The 20,754-nt window shown below is 35.4% G+C and overlaps 3 protein-coding genes across 3 annotated transcripts; 1 reads left to right on the forward strand and 2 right to left on the reverse strand.

The window, feature by feature from the left end:
- Positions 1-1,516: 1,516 nt before the first annotated feature.
- Positions 1,517-2,446, forward strand: LOC128564620 (olfactory receptor 4C6-like). The gene has a single exon (XM_053560106.1). The coding sequence runs from the start codon at positions 1,517-1,519 to the stop codon at positions 2,444-2,446; it is 930 nt and encodes a 309-aa protein (XP_053416081.1).
- A 9,722-nt stretch (positions 2,447-12,168) lies between these two features.
- On the reverse strand, positions 12,169-13,149 carry LOC128564344 (olfactory receptor 4A5-like). Its single transcript, XM_053559842.1, has one exon. The coding sequence runs from the start codon at positions 13,147-13,149 to the stop codon at positions 12,169-12,171; it is 981 nt and encodes a 326-aa protein (XP_053415817.1).
- A 6,221-nt stretch (positions 13,150-19,370) lies between these two features.
- LOC128564345 (olfactory receptor 4A5-like) lies at positions 19,371-20,360 on the reverse strand. Its single transcript, XM_053559843.1, has one exon. It carries the CDS (start codon positions 20,358-20,360, stop codon positions 19,371-19,373), a length of 990 nt encoding a protein of 329 aa, XP_053415818.1.
- Positions 20,361-20,754: the final 394 nt, after the last annotated feature.

A 20,754-nucleotide genomic window follows, 5' to 3' on the forward strand; every position in this document is an offset into this window, starting at 1 on the left:
AGTATTGTAACACATAATGATGTAAGATATTAGCATCCCAAAGAATGTTAGTCCCTAATGTTTCCTTTCTTTTGCTAATTAAAAATATCTCAGATGTTATAATAAATGTAACTTGTGGTTTATCTATTTAGCCTATAAGAATATCAAGTTAACCCTCCTAGTATTCGGTAGCCAGACACATATAAGGGTGTATAAGTGGTAGATTTCTCAGGCATCCCAAAGGTATGTGGGCAGAAAAATAAATTATAGAAAGAAGAAAGCATTCTACTACATTATTGGTGGGAATAAACATTTGTGAAGGAGAATTTAACAATATCTATTCATATTTAACATTTTCATGTCTTTTGATTCTGTGATTTTATTGAAAAAAATTATCTTAAAGAAATACTTAGATCAATTTTTGATCAAATACTTAGATCAATATGTGTAGACATTCACACACATGTACTGTATATACATACACAAAAACGTGCATCAATTTTCACTGCAGCATTGTTAAAATATCAGAAAATTTAAATAGCATAAATCTTCATACACATATACTGGCATGCAATGGTATCAATGGCATTGATTTAAATGTGAGGTACAGATATATGTCTATGTGTTGTGATCAATTGTTGCAAAATTATATTTTTACATTGTATATACTGATATACAAATTTTCACTTCTATGTGCAAGTGCCCACTAGAATAATAAATCTTGCTGATAAATTATGAAGCTAAATTGTTCTCTTGGAGTCAAAATAAGACCCAGTTTTTGTGATTCAAGCCTTTGCTCTCTGCTGTTTTATAGTGCACAATGTTCATTGGCCCCACCTCCGGGTCTTTTCGCCATCTGCTCCATCTTCTGGGAATAGGCCCCTACTCTTCCCTTTTCTTAGCCATAGTCTAGCTTTAATTTCCTTAGTTCACAATTATTTCCATTACCATTATTTTAAATTTTCTAGTTCTGCCACTTATTTAAGGAAATAGGCTACATCTGACAAGTTTTAGAAATACTTGTCTACTAAAGTATTTATAAAAGTGAAGAAAACAAAGCAACAAAGAAAAAGAAAAATCTGAATTGCAATGCTTTCTGGCTTTATTGGAACGAGCTTTGAAAAAAGCAAATCATTGCTGACCCACTCTGAAAAGAAATATCACAAAGGCAGCTGGTGGTGTGAGTTGACACTCAGATGCAAGTTCCCTGCACAGTTTAAATCTTGACTTTGAGTGACACACATCCTTAAATACAAATGGCAAAGTCAATAGCAGGTATAGGACATCACTGAGCCTGGTTGACAATGAAATAGCAACCAGACTGTGATGACAGATTTGCTTTCACACCTGGAGGACGAGTGGGAGCCAGCATGTTCTTAAGAGGCAAATGCTTGGATGGCAATTAAATGAGTAAAAGACAACAGCTTACCCAATGTGCTGGAAACATAGAAGCCAAGTAGTCACTAATAATAAATCATATGTTGTCTTTTTGTAGGATTCTCGACTCTCAGCCAGAACTCCTATCAGCACCTGAGCAATGGAAAATCAAAACAACGTGACCAAATTCATTCTTCTGGGCCTTACAGAGAACCCTGAGCTGCGGAAAGTATTTTCTGCCATGTTTCTTGTCATGTACATGGCCACAGTGCTGGGAAATCTAGCCATCATGGTAACCATAATCACAAGTCAGAGTCTGAGAACACCCATGTACTTTTTTCTTACTTTCATGTCCCTTTCGGATGTCACCACCTCTTCCATCATTGCCCCCAAGTTGATTGTGGACTCCCTGTCTGAAGGCACAACCATCTCCCTGGAAGGCTGCATGACCCAGCTCTTTGCGGGACATTTCTTTGGTGGTGTGGGGATCATCCTTCTCATCGTGATGGCCTATGACCGCTATGTGGCCATCTGTAAGCCCCTGCACTACACCAGCATCATGAGACCCAGGGTGTGCCATCTGATGGTGGGAGGGGCCTGGGTGGGGGGATTGATGCACGCAACAACACAGCTTCTGTTCATGTCCCAAATACCCTTCTGTGGTCCTAATATCATAGATCACTTTATGTGTGATTTGTTTCAGTTGCTGACACTTGCCTGCATGAACACACACATATTGGGCCTCTTAGTCACCCTCAATAATAGGGTGATATGTACAGCTATCTTCCTTGTCCTAATTGCCCCCAACACAGTCATCCTCTGCTCCCTGAAGTCTTACAGCTCTGAAGGGTGGCTCAAAGCCCTGTCCACCTGTGCCTCCCACTTCACAGTAGTCATCTTGTTCTTTGTGCCCTGTATTTTTTTGTACATGAGGCCTGTGGTCACTTACCCCATAGACAAGGCAATGGCTGTGTCTGATTCAATCATCACACCCATGTTAAACCCCTGGATCTACACACTGAGGAACACAGAGGTGAAAAACACCATGAAGAAACTTTGGATGAAATGGGAGTCTATGGTTGGCAGGTAACCATCATGCTGAGAACGTCTCATGTTTCTTCAAAGAAGTATTTCTTTCAGAAATATATGAGAAGTAAACTGTCTGTTTTTTTCCCACCAGCCAGAGGGACCCTTTAAACTATAAAGTCTGATGTATGATTCTGATTACTTGCAGTGTAGAGATTACGATGTCTCCTGCTTTATCCCTTCCATTAGTTCCTGTTGCCTTATATGCCTTCTGTTGTGCTGTGACTCCCTAATTCCCTGGCTGCTGCCTCCCTCTCCAAACAAACCTCAGGTCCCCACCTCCTCCCTTACTAAGCATCAGCCTTAGAAGTGCACAAGCCTTTCTCATCTCAGAGCTGTGCATCTCTGCCTAAGAACGAGCCTTGCCCTCTTCAGGTGGCTGTTTCTCTAACTTCTAGAGGCAGCTGAGAGATTCAGTGGCATTTTCACAGAAAAGCTTTCCCCCATGACTCTGTTGAAAGATTCTTCCATTCCCACCATTATTTTCTATCTTAACATCTTGTTCACTTTCATAGTACACGGACCAATAACATAATTATTTTTGCATAATTACTAGTTCACTTTTGTTATTTTCCATCTCCTCTGATCTTGATACCAGTGAGAAAAGCACTTTTATTTATGCTTGGCATCTATTCGGTTTTCAGTAAGTATTTTTTGAGTAATTATAGAACATAAGAGTTTTTTTTTTTTTTTCTAATCCAAATAGCCAAATTCAGATGGGTATGGCAGAAAATAAGAACAGTCAATAATTCAATTCAATTCAATTCAAAAATAAATAAAAAGTTCCAGGTCTGGCACAATGATTCATACCTGTAATCCTGGCAGTCTAGGAGGCAAAGGCAGGTGGATAGCTTGAGCTCAGGAGATCCAGACCAACCTAATCAAGAGCAAGACCCTGTCTCTAAAAAAAAAAGGAGCTGGGCATTGTGGTGGGTGCCTGTAGTCCCAGCTACTTGGGAGGATGAGGCAAGAGGATCACTTGAGCCCAAGAGTTTGAGGTTGCTGTGAGCTATGACACCCCCACACACTACCATAGGCAACAGAGTGAGACTCTGCCCCCCATAAAAAAATTCCATAGAGTGATTGTTAGAGCAATTTAATGGAAATGGAGGGCTATGATCATTTTTTGGAGGGTACTTAATAGTTGATAGTCAGAGAAGGATTTTCTAAGCAAGTAATTTCAGCTGATTTTGTATTCTTTTGAGATTTCCTTAAAAATTTTTATTGAATATATTAATGAGTTTGATAATAAGGAACAGCATCAAAAATTGACAAAATGGTCAGAAGGACATCGATATATACAGATTAGTGGAATGGAAAATCTAGAGAGAGAAAACTGTCAAGTAGAAACTACCACGGTATTTTCAAGGAACTATATAAGACCAGTGGGTTGAACATAATGATTCAAGTAAAAAGTGGAGAGAAGGACCAGAAAAGTAGGCAACTGTCAGATACACAGTGACAGTACACCTAAGGTTCTAACCGTCTCTAAAGCCCCAAGCAGATGAATGTTGTTATTACCTCTTCAAAATGACTCAAGGTCAAAAATGCTTTTAGAACACAGATAAGACTCTAACTTTTGTCCTGTAAAAGAATTGCACAATGTGGAGCAAAAAGATTTTGTAGCTAAAAATCAATAGATAGATAAATATAAATGTTTTAATCAACATAATTTCTGTAGCTAGCGTCTATTTGTTGTTGAGCAAACGTCATGATACCGTCTTAAAATATTTCAGAGCAAAGTAGCCAACTTGACTTTACGTTTTGTTTTATAAACACAGAAGAAAATCCCATAATCATGTAACTAGTTGGATCTTTGTTAAAACTTATGATGATGTATGTTTGTATAATACATGAGGATTCATAACTTGACAAATGTCAATTAAATAAACAGCTTAACATCAGCTTTAGGTTTATGTTTCTTTTTTATAATTGAGAGCTTTTCTAATAATGTGATTCTACAATTTAGGATCACTTTTCAGTTTGCTTCTTTTCTGTGGATCATTAACATTAGTTTTCATTAACTGGAGTGTTTCTCTTTTTTTATTAACTGTATTTCCACAGGTAAATCTTGGCAATTTTTGCATTTCAAACTATTAATCTACAGGCTCCTTACCACTATAATACTTTTTTGCATGCGAGCCACTTAGATATAGAAAGATTGTTACTTGCTCATTATAAAAACTAAAAAGGAAAATTTCAGACTGATTTCACTAATGAATACAGATGCAAAAATTCTCAACAAAATTCTAGCCAATAGATTACAGCTTATCATCAAAAAATTATACATGAAGATGAAGTAGGTTTCATTCTAGGGATGTAAGGCTGGTTTAACATATGCAAGTCCATAAATGTTATCCACCGTATTAACAGAAGCAAAAACAAAGACCATATGATCCTGTCAATAGATGCAGGAAAAGCATTCAATAAAAACCAAAAGCAATCTACCAATTCAATGCCATCCCCATTAAAATACCAACATCCTACTCTCCAGACTTGGAAAAAATGGTTCTGCATTTTGTATGGAAACAGAAAAAAACCTGTATAGCTAAGGCAGTTCTTAGTAATAAAAACAAAGTTGGGGGGCATCAGCATACCAGATTTTCGGTATGCTACAAAGCCATAGTGGTCAAGACAGCATGGTACTGGCACAAAAATAGAGACATAGACATTTGGAATCAAATAGAAAACAGGAAATTAAACTAACATCTTACAACTACCTAATTTTCAATAAACCAAACAAGAACATACCATGGGGGAAAGACTCCCTATTCAATAAATAGTGCTAGGAGAACTGGATATCCACATGTAAAAAGACTGAAACTGGACCCATACCTTTCTCCACTCACAAAAATTATTCAAGATAGATAAAGGAATTAAATTTAAGACATGAAACAATAAAAATCCTCAAAGAAAGCATAGGGAAAACACTGGAAGATATCAGCCTGCGGAAAGACTTTATGAAGAAGACTGCTGTTCTATTACAACAACAACAAAAATAAACAAATGAGACTTAATTAAACTGAAAAGCTTCTGTACAGCTAAGGAGACAACAACCAAAGCAAACAGACAACCTACACAATGGGAAAGGATATTTGCATAATTTGAATCAGACAAAAGCTTGATAATTAGGATCTATAGAGAAATCAAATTAATCCACATGAAAAAAGCCAACAATCCCATATACCAATGGGCAAGAGACATGAATAGAATCTTCTCTAAAGAAGACAGATGGATGGCTAACAAATATATAAAAAAAAATGCTCATCATCCCTAATTATTAGAGAAATGCAAATCAAAACCACACTGAGATACCATCTAACACCAGAGAGAATGGCCCACATCACAAAATCTCAAAACTGCAGATGCTGGCGTGGATGTGGAGAGAAGGAAAACTTTTTCATTGCTGGTGGGACTGCAAACTAATACAACCTTTTTGGAAGGAAATATGGAGAATCCTCAAAGAATTCAAACTAGAACTCCCATTTGATCCTGCAATCCCATTACTGGGCATCTACTCAGAAGGAAAAAATTCCTTTTATCATAAGCATACTTGCACTAGACTGTTTATTGCAGCTCAATTTATAATTGTCAAAATGTGAAAATGTATCTGGAAAGATGAAAGGATCAAGTCAAGAATCTAGTAGCAAATGAGATTCAAGCTCCATACTTTTCTTTGGATTTGGGGGAAAAATAATTCATTTTTTTTCCTAATAGAGTTCTGAAAGGAGAGACCCCCGATCTCCTACCTACAGTCCTCTCATGAGTGACAGAAACCTGATCAAAAATGGAGCCAACATAAATCAAAACTGAGTCAACAGGTAGGATGAAGAAACAGCTCTGGTAATAAACTTTCAACCACAAAATTCATATATTTCAAAACTACTTTATTTTATTTATTTTATATTATTGTTTTGATACATTTGTTTAAATAGCACAACAAATACTGTAAACTTACTGCTTGTCCCCCAAATTTCAGTATCACCTGTGATTAAATATATTTTAATCCCTTTCCTATCCTTCCCCCTGCCTGAGAGTAAAAGTAACCAATATCCTGATATTTGAATGTATAATTATATTGTTTCCTAAAATTAAATTATCTTTATCACATATATACTTTTCTTTTTAATTTTTACCTGGTTTGGAATTTTAAATTTATCTTACTGTATGCAGAATTTTAGAAATTTATTTTAGTTTTTTCACTCAAAATGAAGTTACTAAATTCACTGACAGAATTATGGGACTTTATGAAGCATTCAAACATACAATTTATAGGTATCTCAGAAGGGGAAGAAGAATGCCCCAAAGGAATGGGAGTCATACTAGAGAATATTATAAATGAAAATTTCCCAAATATCACCAAAGATTCTGACATGCTCCTTTCAGAGGGATATCAGACCCCAGGTTGCCTCAACTCTAATAGAGCTTCTTCAAGACACATTGTGATGAACCTGTCCAAAGTCAAGACAAAAGAAAAGATTCTGCAAGCTGCCAGGAGTAATTGCCAATTTACCTATGGAGCAAATCCATCAGGGTGACCACAGACTTCTCTAATGAAACTTTTCAAGCAAGAAGACAATGGTCATCTACCTTTAATCTACTTAACCAGAACAATTTCCAGCCCAGAATTCTATAGCCTGCTAAACTAAGCTTTAAAATTGACAGAGAAATTAAATCTTTTACTGATATGCAAACATTGAGGAAATTTGCCAAAACAAGACCAGCTCTACAGGAAATACTTCAACCTGTCTACACACTGACCATCACAATGGACCACCAGCAAAGTAAGCACCCAGAAATTAAAAGACAGAACCTAGTTTCCATAATGATTCAAAAGGCAAAATGAAGCAATGGACTTTCACAAAATAAAATGAAAAAAAATGCTACAACACTTATCAATTATCTCAATAAATGCTAATGGCTTGAATTCACCACTGAAGAGGCATCAATTAGCTGATTGGATTAAAAACACAAGCCATCTATTTGCTGTCTGCAGGAAATACACCTAGCCCTGAAAGACCAATTAAAACTCAGCGGTAAGTGTTAGAAGACAATTTTTCAGGCAAACGGAATTCAGAAGAAAACAGGGGTTGCAATCTTATCTTCTTCAATTTTTGATAACAACGTTTTCAAACCTTCACTCTTGGTTTTAGCGATTTTGCCTGTGGCATATAGTTTTCTGTTGTTTTTTTGGAAAGTGTTGTCTGTTTTTGTTGAAACATTGACATTTAAGTGGGAATGACTATTTATAGTAAATGCCTTATAGGGAAATACCACAGGCATTCCCACTGAAGCAAAAAAATAAGTGGAGATTTTCTCTAACTGGTTATTTTGTCATTTTTTATATCATGTAACACAATATAGTAAAAATATGATATAAAAATTGGAAAGAAAAGCCCTTAAGATGATTTTTTTTATCTAAGAAATCCAGAAGTGTTACTTGAAACTCTGTCATTTTAAATAAAGGGGCTCAGTAAAGTGGCTGAATTTGAGAATACATTTTTCTTCACTACTAGCCATGATATTACTTAGAAAATATAATATGAAAAGGTATCTTTCGTTAATGTAACACAAATTACAAAATAAAAACAAATAATGTAAAAGATTCATATGATAATAACATCAACAAAAAGAATTACTGAATATTCTCAATGACCTAAAAATATAATTAGATGTTTCCATGGTAAAGAGATAAATTCTTTGCCAAATTAATTATATACTTAATAGACCATCAGTCAAAATCTTCACAGGTTTCTGCAATCTAAGATTATTCTAATACTAATGTCAAACATATTGTTTTATCTCTAATCACATCAATAAGAAACAATAAAGGGTAAGTAACAACAGATACCATAGACATTTTTAAAAATCCTCAATGATTACTACAAAAAACTCTATTCTCAGAAATATGAAAATGTGGAGGTAATGGACCAATACCTGGAAGCATGCCATCTTCCTAAACTCAACTAGAAAGAAGTATAAATTTTGAATAGACCTGTATCAACCTTTGAATTATCATCGACTATACAAAATCTCCCAAGAAAGATAAGTCTGAGACCAGATGGCTTCACATAAGAATTCTACCAAACCTTCAGAGAGCAACTAGTATCTGCTCCTTTCCCAAAACACTGATTTCACCCCTTACAAAAATTGACACAAGATGGATAAGAGATATAAGACATGAAATGCAAAAAATCTTAGAACCAAGTGTGGGGCAAGCTCTTTATGATGTTGGACTGGGAAAAGATTTTATGACCAAGACTTCAGCAGCCATCACAAAACAACAAAAATTAACAAGTGGGACTTAATCAAACTGAAAAGTTTCTGCACATCTAAAGACACAACAAGTAAAAAAAAAAGAAAATCTTCATATAGGAAGAGATATTTGTGGGCTATGAATCTGACAAAGGATTGATAACTAGTATCTACAGAAAACACAAATTAATCAACACAAAAGAGTAAACAATCCAATCTACCGCTGGGCAAGAGATATGAACAGAACCTTCTCTGATGAGGACAGACAAATGGTTATCAAACATTTGAAAAAAAACCATCATCCCTGATTGTCAGAGTAATTCAAATTAAAACCACCCTAAGATATCACCCATACCTAGTGAGAATAGCCCACATTACAAAGTCTCAAAGGTGCACATGTTAGCAGAGATGTGGAGAGAAGGAAACACTTTTACGCTGCTGGTGGGACTGCAAACTAATACAACCTTTTTGTAAGGAAGTATGAAGAATCCTCAAAGAATTGAAATTAGACTTCCCATTTGATCCTGCAATCCCATTACTAGGCATCTACCCAGAAGAAAAAAAATCATAAGTACATTTGTACTAGACTGTTTATTGAAGCTCAATTTCCCATCACCAAAATGTGAAAACAGCCAAAATGCCCACCAAACCAAGAATGGATTAACAAGCTGTGGCATACGTATACCGTGGAATACCATTCAGCCATTAAAAAAGATGGAGACTTTGCATCTTTTGTATTAAATTGGACTGAGCTGGAACACATTCCTGTTAGTAAAGCATCACAAGAATGGAGAAGCAAGAATCCAATGTACTCAGTTTTAATATGAAGGCAGTAGATGACCTAATATGAGGTGGATGGTATGGGACTTGGGGAGGAGAGAAAAGGGAAAAGGGAGGGGGATGGGGGGCATCACAGTGTACGGCACACCTGTTGGGAGCGGGGCACAATTATAAGAAGGACTTTACTTAACACACGCAGAATAACCAGAATAGCCTAATTCTTTGTATCCACAATGAATCCCAAACAAATAAAAAAGATTATAAGTAAATATTTTTATTTATCAAATGAAATGATAAAGTTATAAAAATGGAAAAATCACAAACTTTTGTCATTTTGAGAAAATGCAAACTTGTTTGAGCAATACATACAAAAAAGATTCAGTACGCAGGATCCTATAAAACGCCCATAAATTCTGAATAATGGAAAAGCACTAGCAGAAAAATTGACAAAAGACATAGATAGACTTTTCATACAAGATTGGAAAAAAATGAAGATCTGATAAACATGAGATTACACTCAATTTCAAAAGCAATAAAGATTGTAAATTTATTTGGAAACCATTCTCCTAAGTTGAAGTATCACAAGAATGGAAAAACAAGCATCACATGTACTCAATATTAAATTGGAACTAGTAGATTAACAACTACATGCTCACATGAGAAAACAACTGAATTAAATTCAAATAGCATTGAAGCAGGGGGGAAGGTTTGGGTAAATTCCTACCCAACAGATGCATTGCAATGGTATACTGCACTCTTCCTGGGTTAAGAACACAACTGCACCTCAGTGTTGAACCTAAGAAAGCAGACTATGTAACCTAATTGTATAATCATCTAAAAAAAAAAGAACTCAGACTCTGAAAGCCATTAGGTTAAGTAAAAATATCAAACATCTTACAGCACAGGCATTGATAAAGATGTGATCGCAAAGTATGGAACTGTTATGCCCTGCTGGTAGGAATGGAGCTAGGAAAAACCGAAATTATTTGTAAAAGTGACACATCCTTTTCTTAACACAGAAGAATTGCTTTGAGGATGTCCCCAGCAGTGCTATGTGCTACACAAAAAACTTGACACAACCCCAACGGCCCTGATGGAATGGATACTTAACCTGTGATGTAGTCACGTGTGGAGAGATACAAGCAGGGAAAATGATGAAGCTAAAGAAATGTGCAACAATGTGATCAAATCTTAGAAAGTTAACATTGTGGATAAAAGTAAAATTCAGAAAATTATGTACCAGGTAATATAATTTTAATAAGGGTAAGGAATAATAAAATCTGAATGACAGATTATGAGGATAAGTTTAGTGTTGGTATTGCCTCTAGGGAAAGGCGGAGAAATAGCATTAGTGAGGGACATACAAGTAGTTCCAGTTACACAGATAATATTTTAGGGAACAGGCTATAAAATCATAAACAAATTACATATATTATTGGATATGAATACAAATAATAATTTTAAAATATTTTTCACTTAAAAAAAGTAAACTTGTACATTAGATCTCTGGATTTGTTCATCCTTATAACTTTGCTCTATTTTACATACTCTGACTCATGTAGACGATGACTATAGATAACAAAATTGTACTATATTTGCAATTTATGCTAAATGTACATTTTAGTTGCTCTTTTCACAAAAAAAAAAAAAAAATGGTGGGGGGAACCATGTGAGATGATGGCTATGTTCATTTGCTTCACCATAGCAATCTTCTTACTGTTTATGCATATCCCACAACGTCATGTTGTATACTTTAAACATACATGATAAAATTTATTTTAAAATTCTCTCACAGCATATATTATGTTCCATATTACAATGAAAGCAATTTTTTATTTTTCGAGGTTTGCAGTATTCCAAGATGACTTAATATTGACGAAAACACTTTTTTTGGTATAAAAAGAAATACATAACTTTATTTATACTGCAGCACATCATTTAAATGTATAAATTATTTACATTGAACAAAAAATTTATGAGTACATTTATTGTGCAAAATAACTCACCTCTTTACCCATGTTTTCAGAATCACAAGGACAAAATATGAAGCTTTACCTGTTATTCCAAGATGGCAAAAATGCACATGATAACTAGTGAGAAAAAAAAAAATCAACCAAAATGAAGTATCTATCTCATAATCAAGAATTGGAATCTGTTTTTTGTCACCCTCCACATTCCTGCCAGCAAAATTGTCCCCTGATGTTTTCTTTAACAACAATATCATTGGTCAACTACATGTACTGAACTAGAAATGGATAGACACAGACCTGAGGAACAGAAGCAATCGTAAAACACAATGCAGAGTACAGTGACAGAAAGTTGCTTTGCTGATAGAATAATGAACACTAAAACTAAGAATCCACTTAGAACTGTATTCTAAGTGTTGTTAAATTCCTTTCTTATAAATATGATAGTAAATTTTCAAAAACAGCTTGTTTTCTCCTTTCAAAAGAATAAACAACTTTCTTCTAAATCCCACTTCAATATAAATTAAGAGAAATAAAATTACAAGCTAGTTTTGTTTTTACTTCTAATAAGAAACCAGTGATTTTAATTCATCCTGCAATATTTCTCTATTAGATTCTAATCTCAAAGGAAAAATTTATTTTGCTTTTCTGATGACTTTGTATAAATTAAGAGAAGAATTTCTACAAAATTCATTGACTTGACTACATAATCCTTCGTTAGAACTTAGTCTATTGCCTTTGAATTGTTAATAAGCATGTTCAGTGTGGAGGACATTCTTATTCCATCTGTAGTTAATTTTTTACACCAGAGTTTTTCCATAGCATTTTTCATGTCTGAATTTCTCAAGGTATAGATTAAAGGATTCAACATGGGAGTGATAACTGTATAAAACAAAGCCATGAATTTATCAATAGGGAAGGTGGACACAGGTCTAACATACATGAACATACAGGGAACAAAAAAGAGAACAACCACGGTGATGTGGGAGCTGCAGGTAGACAGGGCCTTACGCCTCCCTTCCTGACTGTAACTCTTAAGGGATCTTAGGATGACTCCATAGGAGATGAGGAGAAGGATAAAGACCACCATGCAGATTGCTCCACCATTGGCAACCACACTGAGACCTATAAAGTAGGTGTCCATGCATGCAAGTTCCAGTAATGGGTACATGTCACAAGAAAAGTGGTTGATGACATTGGGCCCACAGAAGGGGAGACTGTACACAAAGACAATTTGAACCACAGAGTGCACAAAGCCTCCAGCCCACGCCACCACCAACAGAAGGATGCAAACCCGCCTATTCATGATGGTCAAATAGTGCAGAGGCTTACAGATGGCCACGTAGCGATCATAGGCCATCACCACCAGAAGGAAGACCTCAGCTCCACCAAACAAGTGTTCTATAAAGAGCTGGCCCATGCAGGCTTGGAAGGAAATTGTCTTTATGTCACAGAGTAAGTCTACAATCAATTTGGGTGAAATGGCAGAGGAATAAGCAGCGTCCATGAGTGACAGGGAGGCCAGGAAGAAGTACATCGGGGAGCCCAAGGAGGGGCTCCTGAGGATAGTCACCACGATGAGCAGGTTGCCCACCATCGTCACGGTGTATATGAGCAAAAACATTACAAATAATGCTTTTTGCCCATCAGGATCCTGAGTGAGACCCAGAAGGACAAATTCTGTGACATTGTTCCTCTCTCCCATTCACTTTTCCTAAGGTTTGTGTCAGAGCTGTGAGCTCAGGAGAACAGGACCTGGAATGAAACTGTGAACAGGACTGTGAACACACCCACAACCTCATGGAGCCCATCTTCATTATTATCTTTATCAGTGGTTTACACACAATAAAACTTTCGTGAGTATCTATTGAATTTCTCTTCTAAAGATCAATAGACCTTCTGTTAATAATGTTTTTCCTCAGATGATTTTACTTTGGTCCTATAGTTTAAAATTAAATGTAAGTGGATAATCTATGGAGAAGAATATTTAAATGCTCAATGATCATTCATGAATTTAATAACTCCTTATGTAAAATATGGTACTTCCTGGCACAGACATTAGGTAGGGAATAGGGAAAATGATTCTGTACTCAAGAAACTTAGTCTTTCCTGGTGACAATAAACTATAAATAAATAAGGTGGCCTAGAGTCAGTTCTTTGAATTTGTAGCAGTGATGCTATCTTTACAATATGTAAAGCACCACCCATATAAACCACTTTGAAATATCTCACTCAATATTATGGCAATCTGTAATCCACTGTCATCCTTCATGTCTCAAAGTATGGCCTTTTCTCCCTTTAATCATCAATGGTAGATTTCACCAGGATAAACATTCTCTTGGGCAATTTAGCTATTTACTTGTAAAAATAGGATATATAAACCATCCTCTGTAATTTAAGTCATCAAAGAATTAATACTTTAAAAATTAAAGCTAGTAGGAGCAGGCTTTGCACTTAAAACACTAAGTTAACACTTTTATGGAAGAAAAATAATTTCATGTAGTTCTGTAAGTACATGATATTTTTTAAAAATAAAATCCCATATTAAAAAAAATACTCTCTATAGTATTTTAAATTCAGTCTTACACATATTTCTAAATTATAGTAGATAGGGTACTTCCCTAAACAAGGGTTTCTCTCTCTCTCTCTCTCTCTCTATATATATATATATATATCCATATATAGATATATATAGATATATATCCATATATAGATATATATAGATATATACACACACACACTAACAAGTTTGCTTGGAGTAAATTTTAGATTTATACATAAAAGCTCAGATTGTGCTTCCAGAACATAATAGGCACTTGTTACATTACACTCTAACACATCCTGCATGATATACAATTTTAAATTCTCTAATTCAACTATGTCCTCTATCTAAAACTAGTTCTATAGCTTTATTAAGGAATCATGTAATTATAATAGCCCATAAACTGAGATTATAAATCCATTTGGTTTATTTGTTACACATGGAACATGCAATCTGTTTCTCTTGTTATTTGCCAAAATGGAAAATAAACACCTAATAGGCAGTATATTTAAAACCAAGTACTTTGTAAATTATAAAGTTCTGTGTTTGGCTAACGGAATTTTTCTAATTTTCCCAATTAGAAATTTTCCTAAATTGTAATATTCTGAATTTTTCTGTTTTTTCCAATTCAGATTTCTCCAATGAAAATATATGACACTTAAGACGTTAGCTATATTTCAATATATCATGGGAAGTTTTAATGAGTATCTCTAATCAGTCGTTTCAAGAACTCACTTCTTAGGTCTTATTTATGATCTGGAAAAATCAATGCTCCTGTCACTGAGTGTAGCTATAAATATCTCCTGCATCTGCATGTGATCATAGAACACACAATAATATATGAATCATGAATGAACCTCAAATTTGTTTCCAGTTATTTCAATTTCCATGTTACCATCCAGGCTTCCCCTTACTCAGTCTTTCAGAATGATGTAGAAGTATCTAAAGCAGATGCCTAAAACAGGAAGAAAAGACAATGTCAATATTTACTGTACAAAGATAGCTGAATATTGTTACCTGATGCAAAAATTTCTTCATAAAAAAACAAAATGCTATGCTTGCCTGCATATGTAAAAGTTGACCTAAATCGTGGAAATTCACATGGTCGTGCCCATTATTTAGCAGCACAAATAAACAACAAGCTTAACAGCACTCAGTTACTTGAATTTTTCTCTTCTCAGTCAATTATGATGAAACAAGCAGAAAGCACCTTGCTTTGATTGAGGATTTATTAGGACATTCACATGCGTAGCTAGTATGTTCTGCACCCAACAAGGCAAATGCGGGAATCTGCCTTCTCAGAACAGCCGAAGGCAGAGCTTTCTCACAGGCAGAAGAAAAACTCCAGTTTTTCGGTCACTCAAATAGCACCCCCCTCTAACAACTGCTCTCCTAATTAAATGCATCTCCCTGCATGTTGCCAGTCTCATCCTAGGAAATAGAGACAGTCCACAGATTTCAACTGCCATGGTCGATATAGCAAGAAAATATCACGACTAGATGAGCAGACAGCACCTGAACACATACTCCAGCCTGAGAAGAAATGTTTTCAGAAATGTCCTGGGCTACTTTCTCAGGAAAGTCATTCTTCTATTTATGTGCAGACAGAGGTTGTAACTATTTACATCATCACTATGTTCAATGAAGGAGGGTGTAAGGTCATTGCATATTAGTTAATTAGAATATTTGGAACAAAATCAAATGAATGAATCTTTCTAAACAGTTTTCTTCTGTAGAATGATCCCTAGAGGTAACAGACTTGGTTCTTGCCAGGAAAATGTAGCTGAATGCCAAGTAATGTAAAAAGCCTGTAATGTGAGAAAAAAAATTCTAACATGAATTGAATAATAAGTTATGAGTTTCACATTATTAAATATTTAGGTGAGGCAAGTCATATTTGAACAAGGATGAAGGGAGAAACAGCCCCAACTTCCTTTACTCTACCGCACCCCTGTGAAGGAGGGTTTTACCCTGGCTGTTAGAAGTCTGTGCCCCAGAAACACTGAAGCTCAAAGACAGAGATCCCTAGAGCTGAATGTGACATTCGAATTCTCGGACAGACAGGCAGTCATAGTTCTGCGGGTTTTGGTAGGAGTCGAAGTTATTGATCAAGGACTGCATCTGTGTCACATGTAGCCCTGATGATTGTTGGTTGTTAATTCAGTCCTTCAATTTTAGCCCAATATCAGAAAGAAATTGTTACTTTCTAACATGGGCACAGTGCCTAAGGGCCTCCACTGTAATTTCCATAACTGGGCTTGTCATTGGCTGCATTGGTCATCTGTAGCTTATCATATGTGTAGTTAGATATCAGATCTTCTGTTCTATAAGTGCCTTTGATAAAGAGTCACATAAATAATTATCTGAACCTGCTGAAGATTGTTATCATGTAATGGGTTCCACTAAAAGTTGCCAGTTTTCAATTTACCTAACAAATTGGTTGAATCCAGCAGCCCCAAATACCCTATGTGTTATATCTAAGACTAAAGAAGCATGGCTTAGCACTGCACCTCTCTCATTGGCAAGAGCTAAAAGTTGCCAAACATATATCAATTCTGAAAGGCTATCTGATGTGGTCAAAGTTACTGTGCATTAAATTATGACTCAAACATGAAGAACTAATATATTCATAAGAGATCATTCTCTCCAGCTGAATGCAAAGAACTATTAACACTTTCTACCTATGAAGCAAAAGTGTCCTCAGAAGGGATGATGCCTACAACAGCCCAGAATCTCATTTAAGCCAATGAAAAATACATCAAAAGTGTTACCTAATATACATGTTGCTTCAAAATATGCCAGAAACCGTCGTAATTCTCTATAACCAATATCAACTGATACCAACTGACAAACTAGAAAGTTAAATATAGAATGAGCAAAAATGCTTCATTTTACCCAAATGTCCAAATCAGAACAACCAGAGAATACATAAAAAGGTAATAGGCATGGGCTTGAAAGCACTCAAAAAACTAACAAGGCACAATCAATAGGACCAATATTTAAAGGAAAGACAGAGACCTAAGCTCTGCATTTGGGTTCTTTTTCCTCTAAAGGTGCAGAATGATTCCCAACACCCCAAATGAAACCCTGAGGATCTGGGAGGAACTTTCTGTAGATAATTTACTCTGAGGGAAGAGTGAAATTCAAGGTCTCTACCAAAAAAAGAGTCCTTTTGCAACAGCCAAGCTTTGAGACCCATTAGAGGGTTTCTTTACTCTCAGAGTAGGGAGATTATGCAGTAGCTGGTCCTGAGAGGCACTCAAGCCCAGCTAGAATCATCGAATTTCTTGATTATGTTCATGTTGTTGGAGTCTGTACTTTTTCAATCCTAGCTGTCAGCTAGAGACAAAGGGAATCCTCTCTTAAAGAAGAACACATTGTGAAAAGTCTTGAATTATCTGACAATTTATTATATGCAAAATATAACTATACTTTGTTATTTTTAAGGCACAATTGAAAGGCAAGAGCAATACAAACAGACATAGATAATTCAAATAGTGAAAGACAAGCATTTTTAAATAAGCTTAGTATGTACAAAAATTAAAGTAAAAGATGCATAGGCAATTGGAAAAGAGTAGTATACAATTACTGAAATGAAAAACTTAATGATTGTCTTTAACAGAAGATTAGAAACAGATAGAGAATTACTAAATTAGAGTAAAGATTAGTAAAAAAAAATATACATACCAATGCTGGAGTTCTAAAGTCAATGCAGAAAATATAGTATAAAAGAGGAATAAAGAACACAGTGTAAAACTCTAACACACATTTAATTTAATTACAATTCCAGAAAGAGAGGAAAAAGAGAATAGGGTAGCCAAAATATTTGAAAAGATACAGCTGAAAATTTTCTAAAATTATTGAATTATTACATTAAGACATAAATTCACAGGGTGTTAAAAGTTTCCTAAAGAATACATTTTCAAAAAGAATATTTAAAAGAATAAATAGGAAAGGTAAATCATAATGGAACCAAAAGACAGAAAGAAAATACTAAGGACATAGTGTATTCCAAAAATAATAATTAGATGACAACCTATTTCTTTAAAAAAAAAAGGGGTAAAAACCAGAAAATAAAGAGATCTATATGGCACCAAATAAAAATATACCTGTGAATAAAGCTAAATATAATTTTAACATCATATAGAAATAGGAAAACTGTAGCAATTTTTCTGACCAAAATAACAACAAAAATGAAAAAAGACTACTAAGAGATTTTGTGACCAGCCAAATGATACTGTATAATCCTTTGAAGAATGCTCTTCAGGAAAAAGGAAAAACTCTGAAATGGAAAGAAGGAAATGCAGGAAATAATGTAGCCTGTGAGAAAGAGGAAGTGTAGAAATAAACCAAAATGAATATTAACCATAGGTCACCCTTATATATATAAGACAAAGGGAAAGATGATGTATTTACATCCAAATATATAATTAATTTTTTAGTTCAAAAATTTTACAGGGTGTATTTTTTTTTTTTGATACATGGAGGGATTGTATCATGCTGATGTCAGAGCTTTCAGAGTATCTGTCACCAGAATAGTGTGTATTGTTCCTGATAAGTAGATTTTTCTCTCTCACCCATCCCATCCTACCTACTTCTTAGTTTTCAATGCCATTACACCACATTATGACCATATATATCTCTGATTTAGTTCCAAATTATAAATGAGAAGATGTGTTATTCACATTTTCATTATGAGATGCTTCTCTTAGGAAAATGGTCTCTAGTTCCATTCAAGTTTCTACAAAAGACATTATTGCATTCCTTTTTTATGGCTGAGTAGTATTCCCTGGTGTGTTTGTATGTGAGTTAAATTTTCTTTACCTACTCATCAGATGATTGATGGGCACTATGTTCATCTTTATAATTGTGAATTACCCAATAAACATTCAGTTGCAGGTGTCTCTTTTATAAAATGACTTGTCTTTCTTTGGGTAGATACCAATAGGGGGACTGCTAGATTAAATGGTAAGTCTACTTTAGTTCTCTAAGGAATCTCCATACTGCTTTCCATAGTGGTTCTATGAGTTTCCATTATCACCAACAGTAGGTATGTGTTCCCTTTTCACTGTAACCATGCCAATGTCTATTGTTTCTTGACTTTTTAATAATGGAAACAATTTTATTTTTGAAAATACATGAGTAAATTTCCAATGTTTAAAAAATAGAAATGAAAGTAAGAGCCTAACAAGAGAAACATTTTAAATTAAAGAATAAAAAAAGTTAAAAATAAAACAGTAGAGTAAACTAAATAAGCCCTAATCAGAAGAATAGTTTCTATGCCAACATCAGGCATAAATAGACCTTAAGACAAGAAACATTGGCAGAGGTAATAAAGAGAAGCATTTCTAGAGAAGTCATTGAATTGACTACATAATCTACCATTAGAATTTATGATCTGTTGCCTTAGAACTGGTAGTAAACATGTTTAATGTGGAAGACATTCTTATTCCATGTACATTTAACTTTTTACACCAGAGTTTTTCCATAGCATTTTTTATCTCTGAATTTCTCAAGGTATAGATTAAAGGATTCAACATGGGAGTTACAACTGTGTAAAACAGAGCCATGAACTTATCAATAGGGAAGGTGGACACAGGTCTAACATACATGAACGTACAGGGAACAAAAAAGAGAACAACCACGGTGATGTGGGAAATGCAGGTAGACAGGGCCTTATGCCTCCCTTCCTGACTGTAACTCTTAAGGGATCTTAGGATGACTCCATAGGAGATGAGGAGAAGGATAAAGACCACCATGCAGATTGCTCCACCATTGGCAACCACAGTAAGACCTAGAAAGTAGGTGTCTGTGCAGGCAAGTTCCAGTAATGGGTACATGTCACAAGCAAAGTGGTTGATGACATTGGGCCCACAGAAGGGGAGACTGTACACAAAGACAATTTGAACCCCAGAGTGCACAAAGCCTCCAGCCCAGGCCACCACCAACAGAAGGATGCAAACTCGCCTATTCATGGTGGTCAAATAGTGCAGAGGCTTACAGATGGCCACGTAGCGATCATAGGCCATCACCACCAGAAGGAAGACCTCAGCTCCACCAAACAAGTGGTCAATAAAGAGGTGGCCCATGCAGGCTTGGAAGGAAATTGTCTTTTTATCACAGAGCATGTCAACAATCAATTTGGGTGAAATGGCAGAGGAATAAGCAGCGTCCATGAGTGACAGGGAGGCCAGGAAGAAGTACATCGGGGAGCCCAGGGAGGGGCTCCTGAGGATAGTCACCACGATGAGCAGGTTGCCCACCATCGTCACGGTGTATATGAGCAAAAACATTACAAATAATGCTTTTTGCCCATCAGGATCCTGAGTGAGACCCAGAAGGACAAATTCAGTGACATTGTTACTCTCTCCCATCTATTCTTCTGTAAGGTTTGTATCAGAAGTGAGAGCTCAGGAGAAAGTAACCTGGAATAAAATTGTGAACAGGGCTCATGTTCAATGTCATGGAACAGTTTTTTCATTATATTCAACTATCAATGGTATATGTACAAGATACATTCCTTAAGTGTCTATTGAATTTCTCTTCTAAAGATCAATTGACCTTCTGTTAATGACTCTATTTTTCTAAAAAAATTTCGATTTTTCCTCAGATAGTCTTTTTTTGATCCTATTGGTAAAAGTTTCTATCACTAAGTCTTAGTGGATGTCCTCTATAGATAATGACAGTTATAGACTCAACCATCATTCATGCATTTAATAACTGCTTATGTAAAATGTGTAACTTCTTGGCACAGACATCAGGTATGAA

The sequence above is a fragment of the Nycticebus coucang genome, chromosome 14, assembly GCF_027406575.1.
Source record: "Nycticebus coucang isolate mNycCou1 chromosome 14, mNycCou1.pri, whole genome shotgun sequence".
Lineage (NCBI taxonomy): Eukaryota > Metazoa > Chordata > Mammalia > Primates > Lorisidae > Nycticebus > Nycticebus coucang.

Bases quoted from the DNA above. Each gene is read 5' to 3' on its own strand.
- LOC128564344 (XM_053559842.1), bottom strand. From the start codon at position 13,149: ATGGGAGAGAGGAACAATGTCACAGAATTTGTCCTTCTGGGTCTCACT.
- LOC128564620 (XM_053560106.1), top strand. From the start codon at position 1,517: ATGGAAAATCAAAACAACGTGACCAAATTCATTCTTCTGGGCCTTACA.
- LOC128564345 (XM_053559843.1), bottom strand. From the start codon at position 20,360: ATGGGAGAGAGTAACAATGTCACTGAATTTGTCCTTCTGGGTCTCACT.